The 23,797-nt window shown below is 39.2% G+C and overlaps 2 protein-coding genes across 7 annotated transcripts; one reads left to right on the top strand and one right to left on the bottom strand.

Annotated features, from left to right (window-relative positions):
* Positions 1 to 227: 227 nt before the first annotated feature.
* kmt5b (lysine methyltransferase 5B) lies at positions 228 to 8,001 on the bottom strand. The gene is given in 9 exon segments (XM_053623116.1): positions 228 to 2,243; positions 2,349 to 2,542; positions 2,684 to 2,820; positions 2,928 to 2,947; positions 6,369 to 6,535; positions 6,623 to 6,732; positions 7,286 to 7,451; positions 7,575 to 7,722; positions 7,839 to 8,001. Coding segments are annotated over 9 exon segments (2,439 nt in total). The 3' UTR covers positions 228 to 909.
* Positions 8,002 to 10,964: 2,963 nt separating this feature from the next.
* Positions 10,965 to 19,452, top strand: si:dkey-12e7.1 (uncharacterized protein LOC557553 homolog). Of its 6 annotated transcripts, XM_053623122.1 has the most exons (3): positions 10,965 to 11,315; positions 15,328 to 15,427; positions 16,192 to 19,452. In XM_053623122.1, the coding sequence occupies exon 3, from the start codon at positions 16,263 to 16,265 to the stop codon at positions 17,391 to 17,393; it is 1,131 nt and encodes a 376-aa protein (XP_053479097.1). In that variant the 5' UTR covers positions 10,965 to 11,315; positions 15,328 to 15,427; positions 16,192 to 16,262; the 3' UTR covers positions 17,394 to 19,452. The 6 variants fall into 6 exon arrangements, with proteins under 6 accessions (XP_053479097.1, XP_053479098.1, XP_053479096.1 ...); XM_053623123.1 differs by lacking the exon at positions 15,328 to 15,427; XM_053623121.1 differs by lacking the exons at positions 10,965 to 11,315; positions 15,328 to 15,427 and adding an exon at positions 15,464 to 15,655.
* Positions 19,453 to 23,797: the final 4,345 nt, after the last annotated feature.

Raw genomic sequence — 23,797 nt, 5'->3', positions numbered from 1 at the left:
GATGAACAAATAATAAAAAATAAACAAGATAAATGTCAGCTGCCTACTCATACAGTGAGAAACAAAATAAAGGACTGAATGCTTTAAATAATTACCTCGTTGACAAATCCTAGTGATATAATCTGTGAATAGATTACATGATGTTTTTAACATGGCCCAATTTCTATTGGCTTTAATTTTAAAACATTTTCCTATGGGATTTCAAGTCACACAAAATGCCAGATGGATCACAGGCCACAACAGTGAGCACCATGGCCTTTGGATGGACACAATAATGTGATGCCAATATTCAAACATAAGTTCAGTAGGGAGATTTTATTGACTTTTTTTTTTTTTTTTTTTTTTTACCAGATTACCAATTTGACTTCTTTAATATTCCCTTCAGACACAGTGAATCAAACAAGATCCCACACACTGCTGTTTAACTAAAAAACTGATAGCTAGCTTCAGAGGTGAACACATGCATCATGTTTGTGAAAAAAGATGAACAGATTCCAGCCCTTCTTTCTCTCACCAGATTGAGATGTGAAAGGAATAGTTCCACCAAAACATGCTAAAATGCCCAATAATGATTGAAGATCGGACCACCCCAGCTATGGTTTTTCATCACCCTGTTAGCTTTTTAGTGTTGATTGAACTATCCCTCTAATGGAATAAAACTGCAAACCTGGACAAAACACCGACTAACATCTGCACATTAAATTGACAAATAGAATTCATACACATCTGTACACTTTCTACAATATTTATATTCATGAAGAATAAACAATAAAGAAGTGCCACCATTAAAATGTATAGAAAGATATCTCATGTTGATTTCACTGTACATTTGCCATTCTTACTCCACATTCAAATTAAGTCATTCAAAATGAACACATAATTGGTAGGACTGAGGGTTATTTACATAGCTTAGGCATTGAGTCTGAGTGACTGGTCCTCTCTCCTTCTTGAGGAGATGTCAATATCTATGGAATCTTTGCCCACAATGAGCCGCAGACGTTTCGCTGGTGGAAGAGGGATGAAGTCATCCTCATTGTCAAAGTAGTCCTCCTCCTCATCTTCTGAAGTCAGCGAGTCCTCCTTGATGTTCCGACCCATCTGAACTCCCACCTCTCTCTCCAGAACTTCACCCTCTTCCCTCTTGACTAAACCTGTGAAAGTCACATCCTCCTCACGCTTTAGCTGGATCTTCAGCTTGGTGGAGCTCCCGTGAGGTCCATGACCAAAACCATTGTTCAGCTTGGCCACATACAGGCCAGCATGCTCATTTTCCCGCTCTTTGCTGAACTTGATGCTGATCTTCGATGAGCGTCGCACAGCCTTGGCATCTCGATGCTCTTTCTTCTTGCTGCTGCTGTCATGCCGCCGCCGCAGTGTCAGCTTTGGGATGCCTGTGTTATTCTCCAAGATTAATTGTGCGTCATAGCGTGTGATGCGCCGCTTTTTCTTGCCCCCCTTCATGCGCCGTGACACCTTGGAACTCTCCGCCAAGCCCTCATAATGCCGTTCTGGCAGGGCAAGTGGCACCTTGGCACACTCTGCCATGTCAGCAGTATGTGCTGCATGTCGCAGGTCAGGCACCCCGTCCTGAAGAAGATCGTCGATGTAGGTGCCCGTTTCCTCCTGTTTTATCGTCCTCCTCCGTCTTGGGCATGTCCCTTTCTTGGGACAGCTGGCCTCAAGGCTGGGGATGTTCATCTGATGGCCAGGCATTGTGGGAACAAAACCATCAGGCTCCATTTTGAGGGCCGTGCTACCAACAACCTTGTTTGTGCTGCTTGGCTTTGAGCCACGCTTGCCTCCATCACGCTCATGAGCACCGAGAGAGGTCCTGCTGGACCTGCGAGTTCTGTATGGGCAAGACACACTGCCCTTGCAGGCTGAAGCACCCTTTGGGGAGTTCTGATTGTTTTCATGATCTGCAGCAGGCTTAATGCCACCCCTGCAGCCAGAGAACTGAGGGACTCGACTGTCCGCCTCTCTTTTGCAAGGCTGCTTGAGGTTCAAGCTCCCTACACTTGCTCTGGTTGGCGCTTTCAGAACTGCTGCTTGACGCCGTCTCCTTCCTTTAGACAAAGGCTGTGCAGGCTTTGACTTAAGTCTCTTTGGTAAACTTGAGTTGGCTGTTTGACTTCGTTTAGGGGGTGAGGTAGAGGTAGGAGTGCTTGGCCGAGTTTGCCTTGTCACAGCTCTGCCTTTGCAGTGTGCTTTGAGACAGGGTTGCGACATCCTCTTCCGTAATGCTAATGGGAACATAAACATGAAAAATTTATACACTTTCTCCAAACAAACAAAAGAATACCCACACACATTAAAGTCATTAAAGGCCAGTCTTATCATTCTCTTACATGTATGTCCACTAGGTGGTTCCTGAGACTCTGCTTCAGAGGCAACAGACTGGCTGTCTGATTTCTTGCTGCCCTCTTCCAGCTTCTTCAGTCTGTTGAGCCTCTTGTCAGTCTCCCTCAGGCCGTACTTGCTATTGATCACTGCAACCTCGACAGGCAGTCCTGCTTTTGACTTAAACGCACCCGTGCCACGCCTGAAATCAGATAAAAGATGCATCAAGGTCATAGGCATTTACTTTGCATACAACCTAAGGTTTCTGCTAGGAAAACAATTTAATTCTTTGTTACAAAATGAATTCAGAATATTCAGTTGCCATGCAGAAGGGATACAATACCTTTCGCAAGTATAGCATTCACAGAATTCGTTGTTTTCTCCAAAGAAGCCATCTCCATAGTAACATGAGATCTCTTCCCCTGGTTCAATGTCCCGCAGAACCTTGACACATGCAGTGTCTCGACCTGTGGATACAAACTGTAACAAACCTTTCCATAAGCTCTATTCGTTTTTTTTTCCATGCAGTAAATAAATATTCAACAGAAGCAATGACCCATCGATGCTCATTATCAATTTATACTAACCTTGCAATTTGGCCGGCAATCTGTAACAGAGAAGACAAAATGTGTTTTAATTTACTTGATAGCTAACTTTATTCCACTTAGTGATGGTTTTTTTTGCAGTAGTGATGGAAGTTAGGCTGGCTGGTGTACATGTATACTGAAATGCAGGAATAAAGAGTATTTGAGGGATTGTGACCAGGTAATATGTATAAAAATCAATGTTGTTGTCAAATCAAATATATTGTGGCTAAATGTGATGTTATTTATCTAGTGGCTATTAATGGTTGAGAATAAATGGATTCATACCAGGGATGTTAGCTGGACTGATAAACATTTGGGGCTGAGCCCAGATTCTTCTCAATCAAAAAAATTGTTTTTTTAAAAAAAAATACTTCTAAATGAACTGTTTCCATGCATTTTTCCAGCTCAGCCAGTAGCCTAAGTTTTGTTTTATGTATGCTGAGGTAACTTAGCTGTCAATGTATAACATGATCAGAAAAAGTTAGATTTATCATAAAACTTTCCTCGGGTATTATCACTGCTTATAGGTCTATCAGACCAGTAAAATACAAAACTTTTCTAACTAGGCTAGTTTGGTGTCACTAGCCAAGGAGAGGCACAACTAAGCTATCATTGTATGGGTTTAGTTGCTACAGTACCATGCAAAGTACATTATCTTTTCTTATGCTCTGCTCGTATCATGTTCACGTAAACTTGAACTCGTATAGACTTTTAAACACCTTGTTTTCCTGCTCAGCATCAGAGGATGTTAGTGTTTCAGTCTCACCCCCTTTACTGGTAAAACAACAACAACAAAAAACAACAGCAACAACAACAAAAAAAACACGCATATCCATTTTCCCCCTCACGCTGTGAGCTAGCATTTGTCAGAACTGAGAGACTGTCAGCCAATAAATCATGAGTATTTCCACGTATTTTCCTGTAAACCCTGTCTGATTCGCCTCCATTCAGTGAAGATACAAAATTACAACACCGCCGTCTTCTTTTACTGATGTTCAGTTACCTAGTGACAAACCGACAAACCTAGTGGAAAATTATTCGGGGCTAAAGAAAAAAAACTTCAGGGCTACAGCCTCCAATGCCTAGGCCAAGTTACATCCCTGCTTCATACCTTGTGTAATATTACAAAACATAATACTACACACGGTAAACCTGAGTAGCCACACTTTTAAAGCTTCTGACAACGGTTTTATTTTATCTTTGTTTTTCATCGATTCACCACATTCATACTCAGGAAAGCTCATTTACATTAGTATTACCTGTCATGCATATTGGTTTGCTCACAAACTGTAGGGCAAAACAGTAGTGCTGTATTTATATTTTAAAAAATATTAATAATAATAATAATAACAATAAACAATAATACTATTTTTTATGAAAATATAACTATTTCATGATGTTATTACATATTTCTTTTTTTGTACTTAAATAAAAATAAAATAATATTTTATTTATAAAATAATAAACAACACTGGAAAAAATGAGAAAATTAAAATTAATTAAAATTTGATTAAAAAAAAAAAAAAAAGAACATGTATTGTAACAAAATTTATAACAATATTGACATTATGTTGCCATACAGCCCAGCCCTACTTGACGCTTACTGCAAAGGACACCTACAGGGTAAAACTGTGCTTTCTGGATTGCACATCACCATGTTTTCACCCTTTTTAAGGGAATCTGAGTTGGAATGCTGAAAGTGAAACAACCATGCATGGCATGACATGCATGAGAACTGGCCCTGCCCTCTAGCATACGTTTGCCCTCTAGTAGCAAACGTATGCTTTCACGTGTGATATGGGTGTTGGGAAACTTTGTTTCTTAAATAAAAAAAACATTTATTGGAAAAATGCTATGCTGTTCCATTTATCACCTGAAACCATTCTGTATGGCACAAACAGAAAATCAAAGGGATCAAATTCTTTAAACAGTACTGTATATAGTGCACCATAAGCCACTTTTCTACTGCATGGCTCGACTTGGCTCACTTTTTGGGCCCTTAATATGGTCCATGTTGGGTGAACAGGAAAGGCATTTGGAATACAGGCCATATTTGTACAGGACTTCGATAATACAACATTATTCCTGCATGAAGGTGAGTGGAAGATGGCACCAATGTTCAGGTGGCACTAAACTGCAGTGGAAAAACAAGCTCAGAAAAATAAAGCGACCCGAGACATGTTGAGCCGTACCATGGAGTGGAAAAGTGGCTTTATATGCCAAATTATTCGGTACACCTACCCAGTACTAAATGAACTTGCATGTCCATATCATGTTACAGTCAAGATTTTTTCTAGCTCTCAATTCATGAAGTTATTTAGGATTCAGTTCTTTTCCCTGTTTCAACACTAAGCCATGTGATCCAGGAGTCATTTCACAAGGAACTGTGCCAGGTGTGCTAGAGGCAGTGGAGCAAATATAGTATTGAAGCTTAAAATTCCTGTCTGTGCATTTCATATTATCTATTTAATCCTTTTTAGCTTCTGCCCTTGCAATTACCTGGTCTTCTTTCTCTCCTCTTCCTCCTCTATCTCCTCTCTTTGCTGCTGCATTTGCTCCTTCTGCTGATTCTCCACTGGCCCTTCCTTATTGCCTTCTTGCCTACTAAAGCAAAATTCATTTTGCCAATAGCCCTGCACTGAGAGTTAATTTCTTGCGCTGAAGTTTTATATAACTTAGCTGAATGTAATTTATTCAAGTAGGAAATGGAACGAAACAACATTCCATTTAATCAATCACTTCCGTGTGATGTCATCAGTGTGTGCCTCCAATTGCTCCTACCACACCTGACAATTTGAACGTGTTCTTCAGAATGTACTGATTCAGAGAGAATAGCTATTCTCTAACCCTGGGTAGCTAACATGATCTACCTATGCAAACTACCTGCTGAATGCGAACTTTAATCAATCTGAGCTGTGCCGGAACATCCAGTGGGGAACTGATACGAATGCTCATTTGGGTGAAACTGTGAACTGCACCTATATGTAGTCAATGGTTCAATTTGTAACAAGGGTCTAAAGCAGGGGTCTTCAATCTTATCCATAAACGAATGGTGTGGCTGCAGGATTTCATTCCAACCAAACAGGAGCCATGCATAATTTTACTCATTTAATCAGTTCATCTTGGTCTCCAACCAACTATCAAGTGTGCATCCAATTTGTCTGTAACAAAAGCTTGCAGCCACACTGGCCTTTTCTGAAGAAGACTGAAGACCCCTGGTCAACTAGTTAGAGGCACACACTGATGTCATCAGATGGCTGACTATCAGAGACTAATAAAAAGGAATATTGTTCAGGACCAAAAAATAGAATTTGATATATGAATATGTCATAAGTTCAAATACAACTTAGACTTGGTACTCTTCAAGTAGGTATGTTAAAAATATACCATTAAATGGTATATTCATTCGTTTCTGAGGCACAGAAAATGCAGGATACATACCATGATTAATAAAAGCAGCAGGTCCCAGCCAAAGCTGAGCACAGTTCTTACGCGTAGAGTACATGACACTGAAGTCATTCTCTCCATGGCGTAACAACATCTTCTCTTCATTAGCAGACAGCTCAGCAATGCAACCCACAAGGTGTTCAATTTCATCGTTCCTTTTCCTTAAGTACAAGAACAAAAATGAGGAACACTTGCTAGAATTTTGCAATATAAAGACAGCCTGAATGATCAGATGCCATCCAGCTTACCAAATTTTTGTTGCTACAATTTTGGCTCCATTTTGCTCAGAGGAATAGCGATTGCATGGAAGAATCTCAAACCCACTGTCTGCTGCAAACATACGCAAGTAAACAAAGACCTGCACAGAAAAAATTGTGCTGTTTAATTTTATGACCAGCTCTGAGAAAGTATAGGCCAGGTTTATACTTGCTAAAGTATGAGTAGGCAAGGTGGCTCTCACATGTATATGTTCATCTGGCATATCAATTTTTCATATCCAAAAAATGAACACGATCCACTGGTGTAGCGTAGTACCACCATACTATTCTAAACAGCTCATCAGTATTAACTGAGCTGAGTTCTCTTTTACAGTTCAAACCTCGCAGGTCTGTTTTCGGTACCAAACTTCTGGATTAAGATTAGTAAATAAAATTTAGACTGGTGAACTTGTAGTTTTGCTCAGAGATGCTGCTAATGACAACATGTCTAACATCTCTGTGCTGCTGCACAGTCAAAAAAAGTGTGCATGATATTGCTAAACAAGTAATCCTGCTGGATGTGGCAACCATGTGTACAATGCCACTCATGTAGCTGCTGAAACTGCAGAAGCACCTTTATGTCAAGTATGTCAAGTATATCCCTAGCATTATTGTGCCCACATTTGTATTATTTACTTATTGTAAAATATTTACATGTGCTTTGAACAGCTTCTCCTGGGCCTTTGTCTTATTAAGAAAGTGATGTCTTCTCCAGTCTGCAGAGGTCAAAGCCTGGAATGCTTTTTCCAGGTTGTCATTCTTCTTTAAATTTTCAATCACTTCTCTAAGCTCCGACTGCCGACCCTTGATTGGGCGAAACCTAAGAAGGTGAATTATAATAAAAGTTATGCACATGTACTGACTGTGTTATCTGAAGGCTAGCCAGCAGTTATGAGTGATATGACAGCTCTGTGTGCCAAAAGTAAATTTAAGAAATACAAACCTCATATTCATTTTGTGAGTCTGAAAACCCAAGTAAGAGTCCAGAATCAGGCTGGTGGACAGGTCGTCATATTCACACAGCTCCTTAGCAGTCATCCCTGATGAGGGCACATGGCGCCTCTCTGGCTCTGGGGCTACACCAATGACACCTAACAAACAACAAAGCATACTTTGATAATAGCTGAAAACAGTTACTATGAACCTGCAGTATAACGAATAGTTTAGGCATTCCTTTTCTTTTTTTGGACTGTACTATAGCACTTACGCCGGCTGCATCTCCTGCCACTAGGGGAGCTTTTGCTCTGGCGCAGGTGGGCCCTCTGGCCATTCTGCAGCCTGGTCTTCCCAACGGGCTGATTGCTGGAGAACCTACTGCCATGTCTCCTTCCATTCAGCACCATGTTCTTGGATTCTCCCATCTACTTCATACCAGCAGGTTTTCTGGTGAAGGCTCATTTAGCTTATGTGTATTTATGAGAAATCATGGGCAACATGGGAGGAGCGGTTTTATTACCCGCTTGTAGGGCAATTAGAATATATGCTGTAGGGCGTAATTCCCAATCCTGCTTGCACCTGTTAAAAAATTAGTATGAGTAATTTACAGTAAATAGCAATAAATAACAAGAATACATGACAAGATAAAACAGCCAGTGTGTGAAATAGCACAGTAAACAAAATGATAAGCATTGTGTTGATTCACAGATGAGTTGAGTCTGATTGGATTTAGATGACTATCAGTACGTTTACATGGACAATATTCCAATATTAACCCGATTTAGACAAAAGTCTGATTAAGAAATTAGCATGTAAACAGCGATTATTGATGACTTTAATCCGACTAAAGTCATACTCGAAGTAAACACAAATCGTATTAAGACAAGTGGAGTATTCCTGTTTTAGTCGCATTATCAGCATGTATTATAGACATGTACACACCTTAATCACACTATTAACGTCGTGTGGGAGTTTTCACCACATTTTGTGACAGGACACGTACACACACGGCAGTGCTCAACCTTTTGACGGTAAACGAGAGAGCACGGCTGCGTCCGAATGCACGTACTTGCCTACTATATAGTAGGCGAGATACATTTATCTCAGCAACTACATAGTAGGTATTTCAGCTACTATATAGTAGGTAAGTACGCAGTTTTGGATGCAGCCCACAGCTTCAAGCAGTCGTCTATTTGCACGTATAGCATGACAAATAATTACCTGCATTTGAAGCTTTCGTTAAATTAAAAATGAAACACCCAAAACTGTATACGGTAACATAACAAAGACGAACTGTATGTTGATATGTGAAATTCTGGAGGGAACGTCGGACGGCGTGGCTTGTGGACGTAATGACGTGCGCCATTAATCGATCTACGTTCTATAACATGTAAAACAGGAACATGAAAGGAATAGCCTAAAAGCGACTCATGTAAACACCTTAATCACAATATTGTCTTACTCAGAATAAGGTCAATAATTAGATTACTGCTGTCCATGTAAACGTAGTCTGAGACACGTGTAGTTTGGTACAACCATTTCAAGACTAAATAGGGTCTTTATCTCTGCAATGTTTATTTATGCTTTTTAAAAAAGCTTAATGTACTTTTAAAGAACAGCCAATCTGACAGGTAGGTTACAACCCATCGGTACAGTGTTAACAGTTGATAAACTGGCCAGTTGCTTAATAACTATTAATAAGTGAAGACTGCCGCCCATCGGCTGCTGAGAAAATTGAAACCACATGCTTAAAACAACGTAAGGTTTCCAAAAACATTTCCGCTTTGAGGAAAAACTCCGTGATCGCCGATGACGTTTGATACACTTTTCTACAATTTTCAGAAATAACGCGTCGTGACTGAAATACCTGTTTCTGTATCCACTACCTACATTAAGCGACCAAGCTAACAGGCTAATGCTGCGGTCCATTTAACCAGCCAAACAACGCAAAAGGGCGGTGGACCCGAATCAACAAATCTTGCAAAGCCAAAGCAATAACAAGCAATCAACTGCGTGGATTACTCCTCTATTAAATAAAAGAGAACGCTAGCGTGTATTTGCTAGCACGATAAGCTCCGTTTAGCATTAAAACAGCTAGTTTTAACTAGTTCGCTATCAGGGCTAGGGTAGGTAACGCGACGTTCCTATAATCTCCCTCTAGCCTGAAAGGTGTACATAAAGCGGGGTGTTAGCTAACTGCTAGTTAGTGTTTCTAAATAAGTAACCATTGGGCAACTGATACTTTATCCAGTTGGCATTTAGCTCGCTAGCTAGGTAGCAAAAAGATACTAAAATCATAATGATAGCACTAGCTACCATTACAATAACACTCGCTAACCAGACCTGTGGAAAATGATGCTATATGTCTCTTTTGCAACGCTTTGTCGAATGATAGCCAAATAGTTAAGAGAGCAGCAGAATCCGGGCCTACAAATTGCTAAGTGCTAAGCTACTAGCTAACTCAGCCGCTAAGTGCAACATTGCTTGCTAGCTAGTTAGCTAGCCAAACATAGCTGATAGCTCACATGCTACCTACCCAGTTGGCTAAAGCGTACCTGGAAAGTGTTCATTAAAGAATGTTTTCGAAAATGAGAGCGAGTCTGTGCTTTAATACTCACTTTATTCTTTTTCCTATGTTAAGACATGCCCGTCACAAGCGCCCGAGACGAGCGGAATGTCTTACAAAATATTCCATATAGCAACCAAAAACTGCAAGATAATTTACATTAAAATTCAAGATGGCGACAGGGTTTGGTTATAGTGGAAAGATAGGACATATAACCTCCTCCGAAAAAAATAGACCCAAACCCTATTGTTCCTGTCGTCTAATCTGATGCTCGCAATTATTAAATCCACAGAGTCCAAAGGGCATTTCACAGAAGCACACAGTAAATACTATAAAATCCTGCGAAAACTTGGATGTGTACAAAGAGCGCGTTGTTATTTCCCTTTAAATGTCCACTCGTGTGAGTGCGCAGCTCGCCGGCGTGCATAGCAACAACATCCTCTCCCTCCTAGCGCTGCCCAAGTTCCCTCTTCAACTCCGCTATTTACAAAGAGTGCCCTTTCTATTGTAGCTACAGTAACAGCGCTATGGGGGCAATAGCAGTATTTTATATTCTCTCACAGTCATGTTGATGGATGTTCCTAATGAGTACGTTTAACATATAAATTAAAGTAAAGAAACAAACACGACAGGTTATAGGATAATTATCAACGATGGCGTATTGTGATGTGGCGCGACGTAAAGTTGATTATCTTCCAAAAACAACAGGCCCCGACGTGTCTTCTAATGCAGTAACAAGTTAATTCCTGTTATCGATTACCTTCTAGCAGCTATAAACATTTGTTCCTTCACCTCACATATTTTCTTTGTTTTGTTTCTGAGTGAATGAGCTCAGGAGTTTGTGCTGTAGCAGAAGTGTTTGATCAATATTTCTATTTCTTTCTTCTTTGAGGAATGTAGGGGGAGGAGGCCATTTTTGTTGGTACTCCTCTGACTTTTATCCTGGTTTAATGTTAGACAGAGAGAGAGGGAAGGGTTCTTGTAATTTATTTTCCTTCTTTTGCATGTTTTTCTTATGGTTTAGTCAGTTTTTCCATGATTTTTCATAGGTTATTTTGTTTTGTGATAGTTGTGATTGACATCTTCTGCAACTATCAAATTAAACATTATTTTCTTTAGAGTGGTGTCTATGGTGCTGCTTCTGGGACAGGAGGTTGGACATCCTGGTTCTCTCTCTCCGAGGTAATCTTTTTCTATCATTCATTTTTTTCATTTTTTCTTTACTTTATTACTGGCTCCCCAACCCTAGACGGGTGGCTACGTAACACATTCTCTTGAAGTTAATAAGACAAAAAAAAAAAAACAGCTTGTCATATTTTAGAGAGACTGGATTGCCCGAACTCCACTGTCTTCCATACATGTTAAAAAACGTTGCATTATAGAAAGTTGCACCATATCAATGACAAGTTTAGGCCTATTACAGTTTGGAAACTAATCAGACTCCTTCTGTTTTTGCACATTTTTTATATGTATTTTTGTATTGTATTTTATTTTGTTATATTTTTAATTTGAAATGGAGTAAAATAGACTTTTTTGGCCATCAATCTACACTCAATATCCTATAATGACAACACAAAAATGTTGGCAGTTTTTCCCCATTCTTCCTAGCAGGTCCTCTCATGCTTAGTCAGACTGAATGAGGAGTGTCTGTGAACTGACATCTTTAGGTCTGTCCACAGATGTTCAATGGGTTTCAAGTCTGGGATTTGGCTGGGCCACTCAAGACACTTGTCTTGAAGCCACTCCAGCCTTGAATTAACTGTTTGCTTCTGGTCATTTTCATACTGAAAGATGAACCTTGCCCCAGTGTGCAGTTGCATGCAACTGGAGCAGGTTTTGTTCAAGGGCCTCTCTGTATTTGGCTGCATTCTTTCTTCTCTCAATTCTAACCAGTCTCCCTGTCTCAGCTGCTGAGAGACACCCCCTCAGTATGATGCTTGCCCCACCCTGTTTCACCATAGGAATAGTGTTAGCCAGTTGATGAACAGTAAGGTTTGGAATTCAGCCCAAAACCTAATTTTTTGTGTCTCATTTTTGTCTCAAGAATGGGTGAAAATGCCAAAATCAAAACACGAAGCTCATAGAGACATACATGAGACAACTCAAAGCTGTAATTGATTTATTGATTCTGGGGAGTGAATACTTATCAATATTAGTTTTTAGATTTGAACATTTTTTAGTAATACAGAGGCTATCTAAATAACTGATTTAATCTTATTTTGGTAAAGAGTCACTTCAAAAGGATCAGAAAAAGTCCCATTGTAATATACTTAAATTTGGTGTTACAGCAAAAAGAGAAATACATACAGTGCCTACAGAAAGTATTCACCCCCACATATTGTTTCTCATTTTTCTGCATTGTCACATGCCTTCTAGCAAACTGTCATTAGATCTGTGTCTCAACTCAATTTGATTGTGTACAGGGAGTTCCTTGGACTTCATGGCTTGGATTTTAGTCTGACATGCACTGTGTACTGTAGAACGTTATACACACAGGTGTGTAGCTTTCAGTTTTTGATTTGTAATAAATTTCCAAAAAATTTCTAAGACATGGTTTCACTTTGTCATTAATGTGTGTCGATTAGAGGCCAAAAAAGTACATTCACTCCATTAAATAAAATCTATAATACAATAAAGTGTGCAAAAAGTGAAGGGGTCTGAATACTTTTCGTACACATTGTACTAGCCTTAAATTATGTAGTGCATCCACCATACTTGATACGTGCCTTTAAATGAGTTGTTACTATAGAAACTGATAACATATTAGTACAAGCGCATTAATATAAACCTGTGATCTGAAGTACAGCTGGCACTACTGTCAGAACTGCTTTAATAGAAAATTAACACCTCATGACCAATTAGATTTAAGAATTGAACACCACTGTGGTATAAAGCACCTATTTTACAGACTAGTAATGTGCCATTTATTTCACATTACTTGTTTAAAAAAACACAGAACGTGTAAAGTGATGTACATAAGAGAAAACTTGCACTGAGGAATGGAAGAAAATGCAAAATCAAAATCTGCAAGGCTCATAGAGACATATCTGAGACAGCTCAAAGCTGTAATTGATGTATTGACTCTGGGGGGTAAATACTTATCAATTAAACAGTTTTTTTAATTAAAAAATTTAGAGGACATCAAAATAACTGATTAAATTGTATTAGTGTACAGAGATACTTTGAAAAGAGCAGAAAAAGTCCCACTGTAATACAACCCCTATTCCAAAAAGGTTGGGAGAGTAGGGAAAATGCTAATAAAAACAAAGAGGTGTGATTTGTAAATGTACTTTGACTTGTATTTAAACAAAAAACGTATAAAGACAAGGTATTTGATGTTTTACCTAATCAACAACAAGCATAGTTTTTTGAAGATAAATATTTATTTTGAAAATGATGCATGCAACATGTTCCAAAATGTTGGGACAGGTGCAATTTAGGACTAATAGCGATGTGACAAGTTGAAATAAGAAGGTGATGTGAAACAGGTGAAGCAATTATCTAATAATAGTATATAAGGAGCCTCCAAAAAAGGCATAGTCCTTCAAGAGCAAGGATGGGTCAAGGCTCACCAATCTGCCAACAGATGCATCAGCGAATGATCCAACACTTTGAGAACAACATTCCCCAAAGACAGACCGGTAGGATTTTGGGCCTTTCACCTTCTACAGTGCACAATATAATTAAAAGATTCAAGGAATCCGGTCAAATCTCGGTGCGTAAAGGGCAAGGCCGAAAACCACTTCTGATCCCTCAGACGTCACTGTCTTAAAAATCGTCATGAATCTGTAATGGATATCCTGACATGGGCTCGAGAATACTTTGGTAAAACTTTGTCAGCCAACACAATTTGCAGCTGCATCCACAGATGCAAGTTAAGGCTTTTCTATGCAAAGCAGAAGCCATACATCAACACTGTCCAGGGCATGGGTAACTTGCACATCTGTGAGGGCACCATTAATGCAGAAAGATATGGACACATTTTGGAGCAACATCTGCTGCCATCCAGAGCAGGACAACGCTAAACCACATTCTGCTCAGATTACAAGCGCATGGTTTCGTAAGCAGAGAGTGCGGGTGCTAGCATGGCCTGCCTGCAGTCCTGACCTGTCTTGGATTGAGAATGTGTGGTGCATTATGAAGCACAAAATAAGGCAACGAAGGCCCTGTACAGTTGCACAGCTGAAGAAATGCATAATGGATGAATGGGGGAAAATTCCTCTTGCTAAACTTAACCAAGTGGTGTCTTCAGTGCCCAAATGCTGGTTATTAAAAGAAAAGGTGATGTTACAGAGTGGTAAACACTCGACTATTTAAATAATGTGTTAATAATTTATTTTTAGCATAGTACAGGTTGAGTTGAATGTTCACTTTTTTTTTCATTTTTCATACTTTCCCAACTATTTTGGAATTGGGGTTGTACACTAATATACTTGAATTTGACAAAGACATGACAAAAAGAGAAATATATACAGTGCCTCCAGAAAGTATTTACCCCTAGTGATTGTTTCTGTTTTTGCTGTATTGTCACATGCCATCTAGCAAACTCCACACATAACAGTGTTATACATATAGCACAGAAAATTATTTACATCACCATCAAGCTCTAAAATTATACAAATGCAATGCATTTCCCATTCTACTTTAATAAAAAAAAAAAAAACACACAGACACCATTAACCATAGCTGTGAGATGTCTCATGTATCCATTATATCCCTTCACATTTCATCTCTCTTTATTATATTTTAAGACTGTCCCAATTAACCTGAATCAAGCTTGAAAATGATTCAATTGTAAACATCTGTACATAAACTAACTAACTATTTGGTACAGCAGTGCATCTTTATGTATATATTATGCCTTATAAATATGTGGAATGTATTATTCATGACAAATCTATATTCTGCAAGGTCTTATAAACATAAATTCTGACTTTGAATTATCAGGTACTAAAGGATAAAAAGAATAAAGAGTAAAATATGTCATTTTTATTTGGAGAGTAACACTACAGTTTATTTCTAACACTGCAGCATGTGTTCATGTTTTGCTTTTGTTTTTTATTGCCATGATATATTAATAATTTTTAATAGACATTAAGTGGGTGGTGAAATTTATCCGCTGGAATTCAGCACAAGATTAAATACAAATCAAAATTCCTATTTCAAGATTTGACTTCATTTTTCTTTAATGCAGGCTGTTATTTCACTTCCTGCTTCGTAATTCCCTATCGGAGGTCGACGTTCTTTCCCAATCCGAAACTGGGAATTACGACTTTCCCCAGCATTAACTGACTGTAAGACATGGATTTGAAGTCAGTTATTTGAATATGTAAATATGGCATATCGGTTATAGGTTAATAAGTTTACCTTTTTACTACTCTTCCATTAATATCGAAAACCAATAAAACGCAATAAACAAACCACACTTTATGGCGGATCTCCGCATCACGCTGATGACGCAATCAGACTCGCAACAGCAACAGGAACCCCTCACACACACACACACACACACACATAGACAGGTAGCCGCTAGTTTAGTGTCTTTAGTCTGGTCCATTTCTAATACTTAAAGGCTTCATTAAAAGTAAGTTAGGCTGGTAGAATAATTTTAATGGAGTGTTTATGTTTTATGACCTTGCCTACGATGAGCACGTCATGTTAAAGGTGTATGAGTTATTTAGATGGCTTAGCTCTCGCAACGAAGGCTTCGCTGCTGAGTTAGCTATCCTTGGTTTGTTCTCTTCATAGCTAGTTATTCAACATGCTGGTTTCACACATTACGTGTTAATTTCGTTGTCATTGTCACGACGTTTACCAAGTCGTCTTGATAGTTGCCTTCAGTGCGTAATGTAATGTAATGTTTCGAGAATAACCAGACAGATAGTTAGCAAGTGTTGATGTGTTTATATGCTAGCTACTTTTGCGCCTAGCAGTCAGTCATACTTAAAAAATATTGTTGTTTTTTAAATTAAAGACTGAGTTCAGCAAATTTCTTGTGCATTTGTACACGTATGTATTGGGAATGTGACCTGGAAATGTGCCATCTCTTCTGTCTTAGGAGCAGACAGTTGAAAATGGCTCAGTGAAAGAGTGCAACAGAGGTATGGTGGCTATAAAAGTTTCCTGTCAATGATAATGCCTCCAAGGAAGAGACCCCTCATTCCTGTTAGCGCAAGACGGCGGCCAAAAGGTGATGATGATTACTTCCCCTTCAACCTACTGCCAGTGGAGTGTCAGCTCCATGTGCTTTCATTCCTGAGTGAGGTGGACAAGTGTAACTCAGCGCTTGTGTGCTCAAGCTGGAGCTGCCTGGTGCGCTCTGGGAAACTGTGGAGAGTTGCAGACTATTCTCGCCGTGGAGTGTTCCGTCTCGGACAGGAGGGATTACTTGTGTCCAACAGAGAGTTTGAGCGCTGGAAGTCATGGGTTCACCATTATACTCACCATCTCATATCTCGCGGGGCTAGTCTGCTTACTCTCAAAGCAAGCTTTGATTTGGGGGACCAGTGCAATAAATGGGGCGAACTCCTCTCTCATCTATTGGAGAATGTCCACTGTAGGGATCTCAGTCATTTAGACTTGAACTGGACATTCACTCTGCTGGAGCCGTTGGACCTCAGAGTCCACTCTGGTTCTAACTCACACCAAGATGTCATCAGTAAAATGGACCAAGTTAATAATTTCCAGATCCTTTTAGCCAAAGTAGCCCAGAGCTGCCCACGAATCACCAAGATGCGGCTGCACTTTGATTGGTCTGACAAGTCAGTAGCTTTAATAGCTCAATTTCAACACTTGCGCATTTTGGAACTTAAGTACTTCTGGGTCTTTAAAGGGGTGAGCCCAAGCACCTTGCAAGCACTGACGAAATCACTACCTAACCTCAAGTCCCTTACTCTCAATGTTCTAGTGCCACTTCGGAATTTGGGCATTTCATACATTCTTGAATCATTGTCCCTGGAGTTCCTTGATGTTTCCCTCAGCCGAGGTCTGGTCTTCTCTAGCCTCAAACTGCCTGCACTGAGAGAGTTGCGGGCTAAAAAGATTGTACGGGGGATTACTCTGGACCGCCGAACCAGGATCCGAATCCAGAGCAGGTGGCCTTGCCTGTATCAGGTCTTGCGAGATGGGACGCCCAGGCTACAGGTGCTCAACAATGAACGACTACTTCCGAACTGGAAAGAGCAGACTTACGACGAGCTTACTTCTATTCTCCAACAGTCTTGTTACTGTCTGCAGCATCTGGATAATTGGATCTGGTAAACAAACTGTCAAAAATAAGGGCACAGACCTGTAAGGAGCAAGGAGGATGAGAATCATTTGTGAAACTGACAAACACCTGTCACCATTTATTAAACATATATAATGATTCAAAACACAATAAGCCACCCTAAAATTGAAAGAGATAATATAAAGCACAATTGTGAGGGCATTTGTGTTGAAATTTCAGACCAAATATCTCTGGTCAATAAAAAAATATGATAGCTATTTGAGGACTAGCTATAGAGTTCAGTTTTATCTAGTGAATGAAATTGCCGTACTCAAATGTAGAAAAGGAGATAAAATCCTAACAGGAGGGGTGGAAAGCAATGTGTGTTCTAGATCTTGGTTTGTACACTGCTCTCAGTGTCTCAATACAGAGGTATTGCAGAATGAAGAATGGATATTTGTTAATAAACCAGGCCTAAATATTTCCAAGATTTGCAAACAATAGTTTTACTGACTTTTTAAAAATTTTATTTCTATTTTAAAATTCCCTTCAAAATGTTTCCTATAGGATAACCCTTGTGGTTGACGATGCACCAGGCCACTAATAGGATAAAGCTAACATGCCAGAATCTAGTTAAACATTTATTTTTAAACAATGCTTTAATAAGATATTAGTCTTAATCTTTTTAAAAATATATATATATATGGGATTTATCTTGCACCAGACTGACCAGTATGCTCACACTGACATTACAGTTTACAGAGTTTTATTAAATCATTCCTTTTCTCAAAATTTAATGCAAAATGTAATGTAGTAAACCTGTAATTAATTGATTTTATGACGAATGGTGGTGCACAGACTTGCAAAATGTCCAAAGATCTAAACGACCAACTAATGTGAAAAGTTTTTCATATATTGCATTTATGTAGTTTCCTCCCAGATAGTTGCTTTCCCGTACATCAAATGTTTATGCATAGAGAGATCCAGTCATGTATGTGTAGTGCTTCATACTTATCCATAGAGGTCCTCTTAGCTTCAGGTTTTGTACTACCATCAGCATTTTTCTCTGTGCTTGTTACCATAATTTATTAGTTTGCAACTTGCACTGATTTTTTTATGCTTAAAGGCAAATTAAAGCAGTGAATATTGAATTGCTAACGACTTCCAGAATAAAGTTTACTGGTTTGACTGTCCATATAGTTTCTTTCTATGTGTCTTCTAAATACTGCATCAGGTATTATAATGTTACTGTGTCAAACATAGTTTTCATTTATACTGGAAATTCTGAAATTCGGAAAAAGTTTCCAAAAATCCATCCTGAAAGAATAGTAGTGGCTAGTCAGTGTTCTGTGGTCTTACTGTAACCGGTCTTTACATACTTTCAGAAATAATTTTTAAAACAATCTAAAAAGAATTGCTTCTCATGCACTCTGCACTGCTGTTTACAGACTACCCATAGAGGTTAGAGTTAGCTCTCTACAAATTTCTTAATGTAATCTCACATATTCCTAATATGATTTAAATTAGGTGACTGTGCTGGCCATTTTATTTAAACTTCCTACTCAAACTACTCCCTCATTTGATGTACCATAAGGCATCTTGCAACTTGTCACTAGGCGTTGGTAAAGCTGGGCAATAAGGATCAGGGAGTTTATCAGTAAGTCAGTATAATTTTCCACTTTTGTCAAAAATCCAATTCAGCAGTGATTCATCCCAAGACCATAATTCCACCCTCACTCCCCATAACTCTTCTCCCAGTGTCCTCCTCACATAGACTCATCACTTCAATGGAGAAGAAACCTGGATTCATTATTAAAATTCACTTTCTTGATCACATTCGGCCACTTATTGTTCTCTGGCAAAATCTTGTTCAGCCTGTTTGTGTGCAGCTGTAAGCCACAGCTTCCTTCTTGACTTGCGACCAAACATCCCAGCCTCTCTCAATCTTTGTTGGTTGGTAGATTTTAAGATGCACTCCATACTCATGTCCAGGGGCCTAAGCTGGCCTGGGCGTTTGGGGCTTCAGCCCCGAAGATTTTTTCTTGATCTCTGAATAATTCTCCACTTGGAGCAGTTTGTCAATACACCACTGAACGTCAGTCAAAGAAGACGACACTGTTGTGATTTTGTATCTTCACTGCACGGAGTGTTGTATTTTATCTTCAGTGAACGGAGACAAGACCAATCAGACAGGATTTACAGGAAAATATGTGGAAATACTCGTGTCTTATTGGCTGGCAGCTTATTCCTGCCAAACGCTTGCTCACGCAGTCAGTCAGTGTGACGGGAAAATGGATATACACCAATAAAAAAAAATGAAAAGTAAAGGGGTTAATATTGAAACACTAACATCCTCTGATGCTGAGCAGGACAACAAGATGTGTAAATGTCTATACGAGTTCCAAGTGACGTGAATATGATATGAGCAGAGCATAAGGACAGATGATATACTTTGCATAGCTCTGTAGCAGCTGAACCCATACACTGATAGCTTAGTTGTGCCTCCCCTTGGCTAGTGACGCCAAACTAGCCTAGTCTTGTGTTAGATAGCCAAAAGGTTTTATATTTTATCGGTCTGATAGTCCTGTAAACACTAATAACATCCGAGGCAAGTTTTATGATAAATACAACCTTTTGTCCAATTTTAACATTAGCCCTGACATGCAAGAAAAAAAATGCATAGAAACAGTCTATTTAGAAGCATGTTTTTAAAAAGTTTTTCATGGACAAGAATCTGGGCTTAGCCCCTGATGATTAACAGTCCAGCTAATGCCTCTGCTCATGTCTCCTCTCTACTTCAAGCTGTGGAGCAAATTACAACAAACCTGCTCTTTCGGAACAAAATGCTGTCCTGGAGTCTTTTTGTTCTTCACTGACCCACTCTCTTTGTTTTTTCAGGATGCTACAAACACCATTCTAACTGCAACAATTTTAAAAGCACTTTCTCATTGTGAATATCCTCTCCAAACACAACAATGTATCCATGATTTTCTTTGCTTATTCTTGGCTTTTTCGACCCAGTTCTCACTTATTTTGGTTAGCTCCAAATCACACATCAGTGGTAATGCTTGTTTATTAACTATCAGCTGTACTTTCAGACCTAATTTTGGAGTCTATATTGAGCATATGTGCACTCAGTGATCATTGCTTAATCAATTTATGGCTACTGATCATAGAGTATATCCTTCCTATGTAAACTATACAAAGACCCTGGCAACCAGCACTCATAAAAAAAATAGATAAATTTATTGGGGCATTTCCTCAGTAAAAATAGGGGACAGATCTCCTCAAATGCTTCAAAAACAGTTGCTAATTGTCGATATTACATATGTACATCTGAATAATAATTTTTGACAGCCTGTGTGTGTGTCTGTGTGTAAGCTGGTTTGACCATTTCAGACACTGCTGATCTCTTGATATTTTCATTTCCAAACAATCTATAGAGTTTACACAGAATGGTGCAAAAAAAGAAGAAAAACATCCAGTGAGCAGCAGTTCTGTGGGTGAAACACTAATAATGAGAGAGCTCAGAGAAGAATGGCCAGAATGGTGTGATCTGACTGGAAGGCTTTGGTAACTCAAATAATCACTATAACAACAACGGGGATGAACAGAAAAGCATCTCAGAACACACAACACATGGACCCTTGAGGCAGATGGGATCACCTACATTGGATTTCACTCCTTTCAGCCAAGGACAAGGATCTGAGGCTGCACTGAGTGCAGGCTCACTGAAACTGGACAGATGAGGTTTGGTAAAAGACCAGGTGATGTTTATATATACACTGATCAGCAATAATATTAAAACCACTGACAGGTGATGTGATTAACATTGATTTTATCTCTTTCCAGTGGCACTTGTCAAGGGGTAGGATATATTAGTCAGCAAGTGAACAGTCAGTTCTCGAAGTTGATGTGTTGGAAACAGGAAAAACGGGCAAGTGTAAGGATCTGAGTGACTTGGAAAAGGACAAATTGTGAAGGTTAGAGCATCTTCAAAATGGCAGGTCTTGTGGGGGTGTTCCCGGTATGCAGTGGTTGGTACCTACCAAAAGTGGTCCAAGGAAGGACAACCGGTAAACCGGGGACAGGGTCATGGGTCATTGATACTCGTGGGGAGCAAAGGCTAGCCCGTCTGTTCCAATCCCACAGAAGAGCTACTGTGGCACAAATTTCTGAAGAAGTTAATGCTGGCTATTATAGAAAGGTGTCAGAACGCACAGTGCATTGCAGCTTGCTGCATATTGGGCTGCGTAGCTGTAGTCAGAGTGCCCATGCTAACCCCTCTCCACTGCCAAAAGTGCCTATAATGGGCATGTGAGCATCAGATCTGGACCATAGAGCAGTGGTTTTCAAAGTGGGGGCACCCGGGGGCCTCAACAATTTGGTGTGAAAAATAAATAAATACATGATTTTTTTTACATGAATTTTTTTTCAGATAACCCCCCCCCCCACACACACACACACACACACACACAATCAATTCCTAATGTAGTGTAAAGATGTAAGATTTAATTATTAATAAAAAAAAAAAAGGGGGGATATATTCAGTCTGAATTTTTAATGTGTTTTAAAGACATCTTGCAAAAGGGGAGCCTCGGTCAAATGCTAATGCCATTTGGGGTGCCTTGCCTTGGAAAAGTTTGGGAACCCCTGCCATAGAGCAATGGAAGAAGGTGGCCTGATCTGATGAAATATGTTTTCTTTAACACCACGTGAACGGCCAGGTGATTGTAACAACCCCAATTACAAAAAAGTTGGGATGCTGTGTAACATAAAAAAAACAGAATGCAATGATTTGCAAATCTCATAAACCTATATGTTTTTCACAATAGAACATAGAAAACATGTCAAATCTTTAAACTGAGGAAATATATGATTTTAAGAAGAAAAAAAAGGTAATTTTGAATTTGATGGCAGCAACACGACTACAAAAAGTTGGAACAGGGGCAACAAAAGGCTGGAAAAGTAAGTGTTACTAAAAAGAAACAGCTAGAGGTTAATTGGCAACAGGTCAGTAACATGATTGGGTGTAAAAAGAGTATCTTAGAGAGGCAGAGTCTTTCAGAAGTAAAGATGGGCAGAGGTTCACCAATTTGTGAAAAACTGCATCTACAATTTGTGGAACAATTTCATAATAATGTTCCTCAATGTAAAATTGTGAAGCCCTGAATATCTCATCATCTACAGTACATAATATCGTCAAAAGATTCAGAGAATCCAGAGAAATATCTGTGCGCAAGAGACAAGGGTGAAAATCAATATTGCATGCCTGTGATCTTTGGGCCCTCAGGCGGCACTGCATTAAAAACAGGCATGATTCTGTAATGGAAACCACTGCATGGGCTCAGAAACACCTCCAGAACTCATTGTCTGTAAACACAGTTCACCATGCCATCCACAAATGCTGATTAAAGCTCTATCAAGCAAAGAAGAAGCCATATGTGAACATGATCCAGAAACACTGCTGTCTTCTCTGGGCCAAAGCTCATTTAAAATGGACTGAGGCAAAGTGGAAAACTGTTCTGCGGTCGGACAAATCGAAATTTGAAATTCTTTTTGGAAACCATGGACACTGCATCCTCTGAACTAAAGAGGAGTAAAGAGGAGAGGGACCATCCGGCTTGTTATCAGCGCTCAGTTCAAAAGCCTGTGTTTCCGATGGTATGGTGGTGCATTAGAGCCTATAGAATGGGCAGCTTGCACATCTGGAAAGGCACCATCAATGCTGAAAGGTATATACAGGTTTTATATCAACATATGCTTCCATCCAGACAATGTCTTTTTCAGGAAAGGCCTTGCATATTTCAGCAAGACTATGCTAAACCACATACTGCATCAATTACAACAGCATGGCTTCGTAGTAGAAGAGTCCAGGTGCTGAACTGGCCTGCCTGCAGTCCAGACCATTCACCAATTGAAAACATTTGGCGCATCATGATATGAAAAATACAACAAAGAAAACCCAGGATTGTTGAGCAGCTAGAATCCTGTATATTTTGAGAAAGTTAAATGAAACATTCTATCCATACTGTTATCCTAACTGGTAAATGTAATCATATTGTCGTTCTTGAAAAATAGTTTTAGAGAAATGGCTGCTCGGTATTTTACTCAGATTTTTATTTACATGACATGTTTCTGGACAGAAATTAGAATTAATTAGATCTTCTAATTAGATTTTTTTTATTTTTAACTTGATAGGTTTTCACTCACATACATAATAAGGAGACATTTGAAGTCTCATTTTGCATTTACCCATTTTCTAGAATTTAAAAAAAGTTATTACAAGAATGGACCAGGAAACATTTTGTCACTGAACCAAGTACAATGCCAAGTTAAACTTTGTTCATGAACCATAAAGGCATAAATTGTTTCATGTAATGGTTCTAGCACAACTCATAGGTCTTTGTTTTAACAACATTATGATGTCCCTAGAGATTTTGGGTGGTGACCTTCA

This window comes from Ictalurus furcatus, chromosome 4 (assembly GCF_023375685.1).
Source record: "Ictalurus furcatus strain D&B chromosome 4, Billie_1.0, whole genome shotgun sequence".
NCBI lineage: Eukaryota > Metazoa > Chordata > Actinopteri > Siluriformes > Ictaluridae > Ictalurus > Ictalurus furcatus.
The sequence above is the reverse complement of the archived record's forward strand: the minus strand, read 5'-3'. Positions and strand labels throughout refer to the sequence as shown.

Coding starts and splice junctions, on each gene's coding strand:
- si:dkey-12e7.1 (XM_053623123.1), top strand. CDS start 16,263: ATGATAATGCCTCCAAGGAAGAGACCCCTCATTCCTGTTAGCGCAAGA.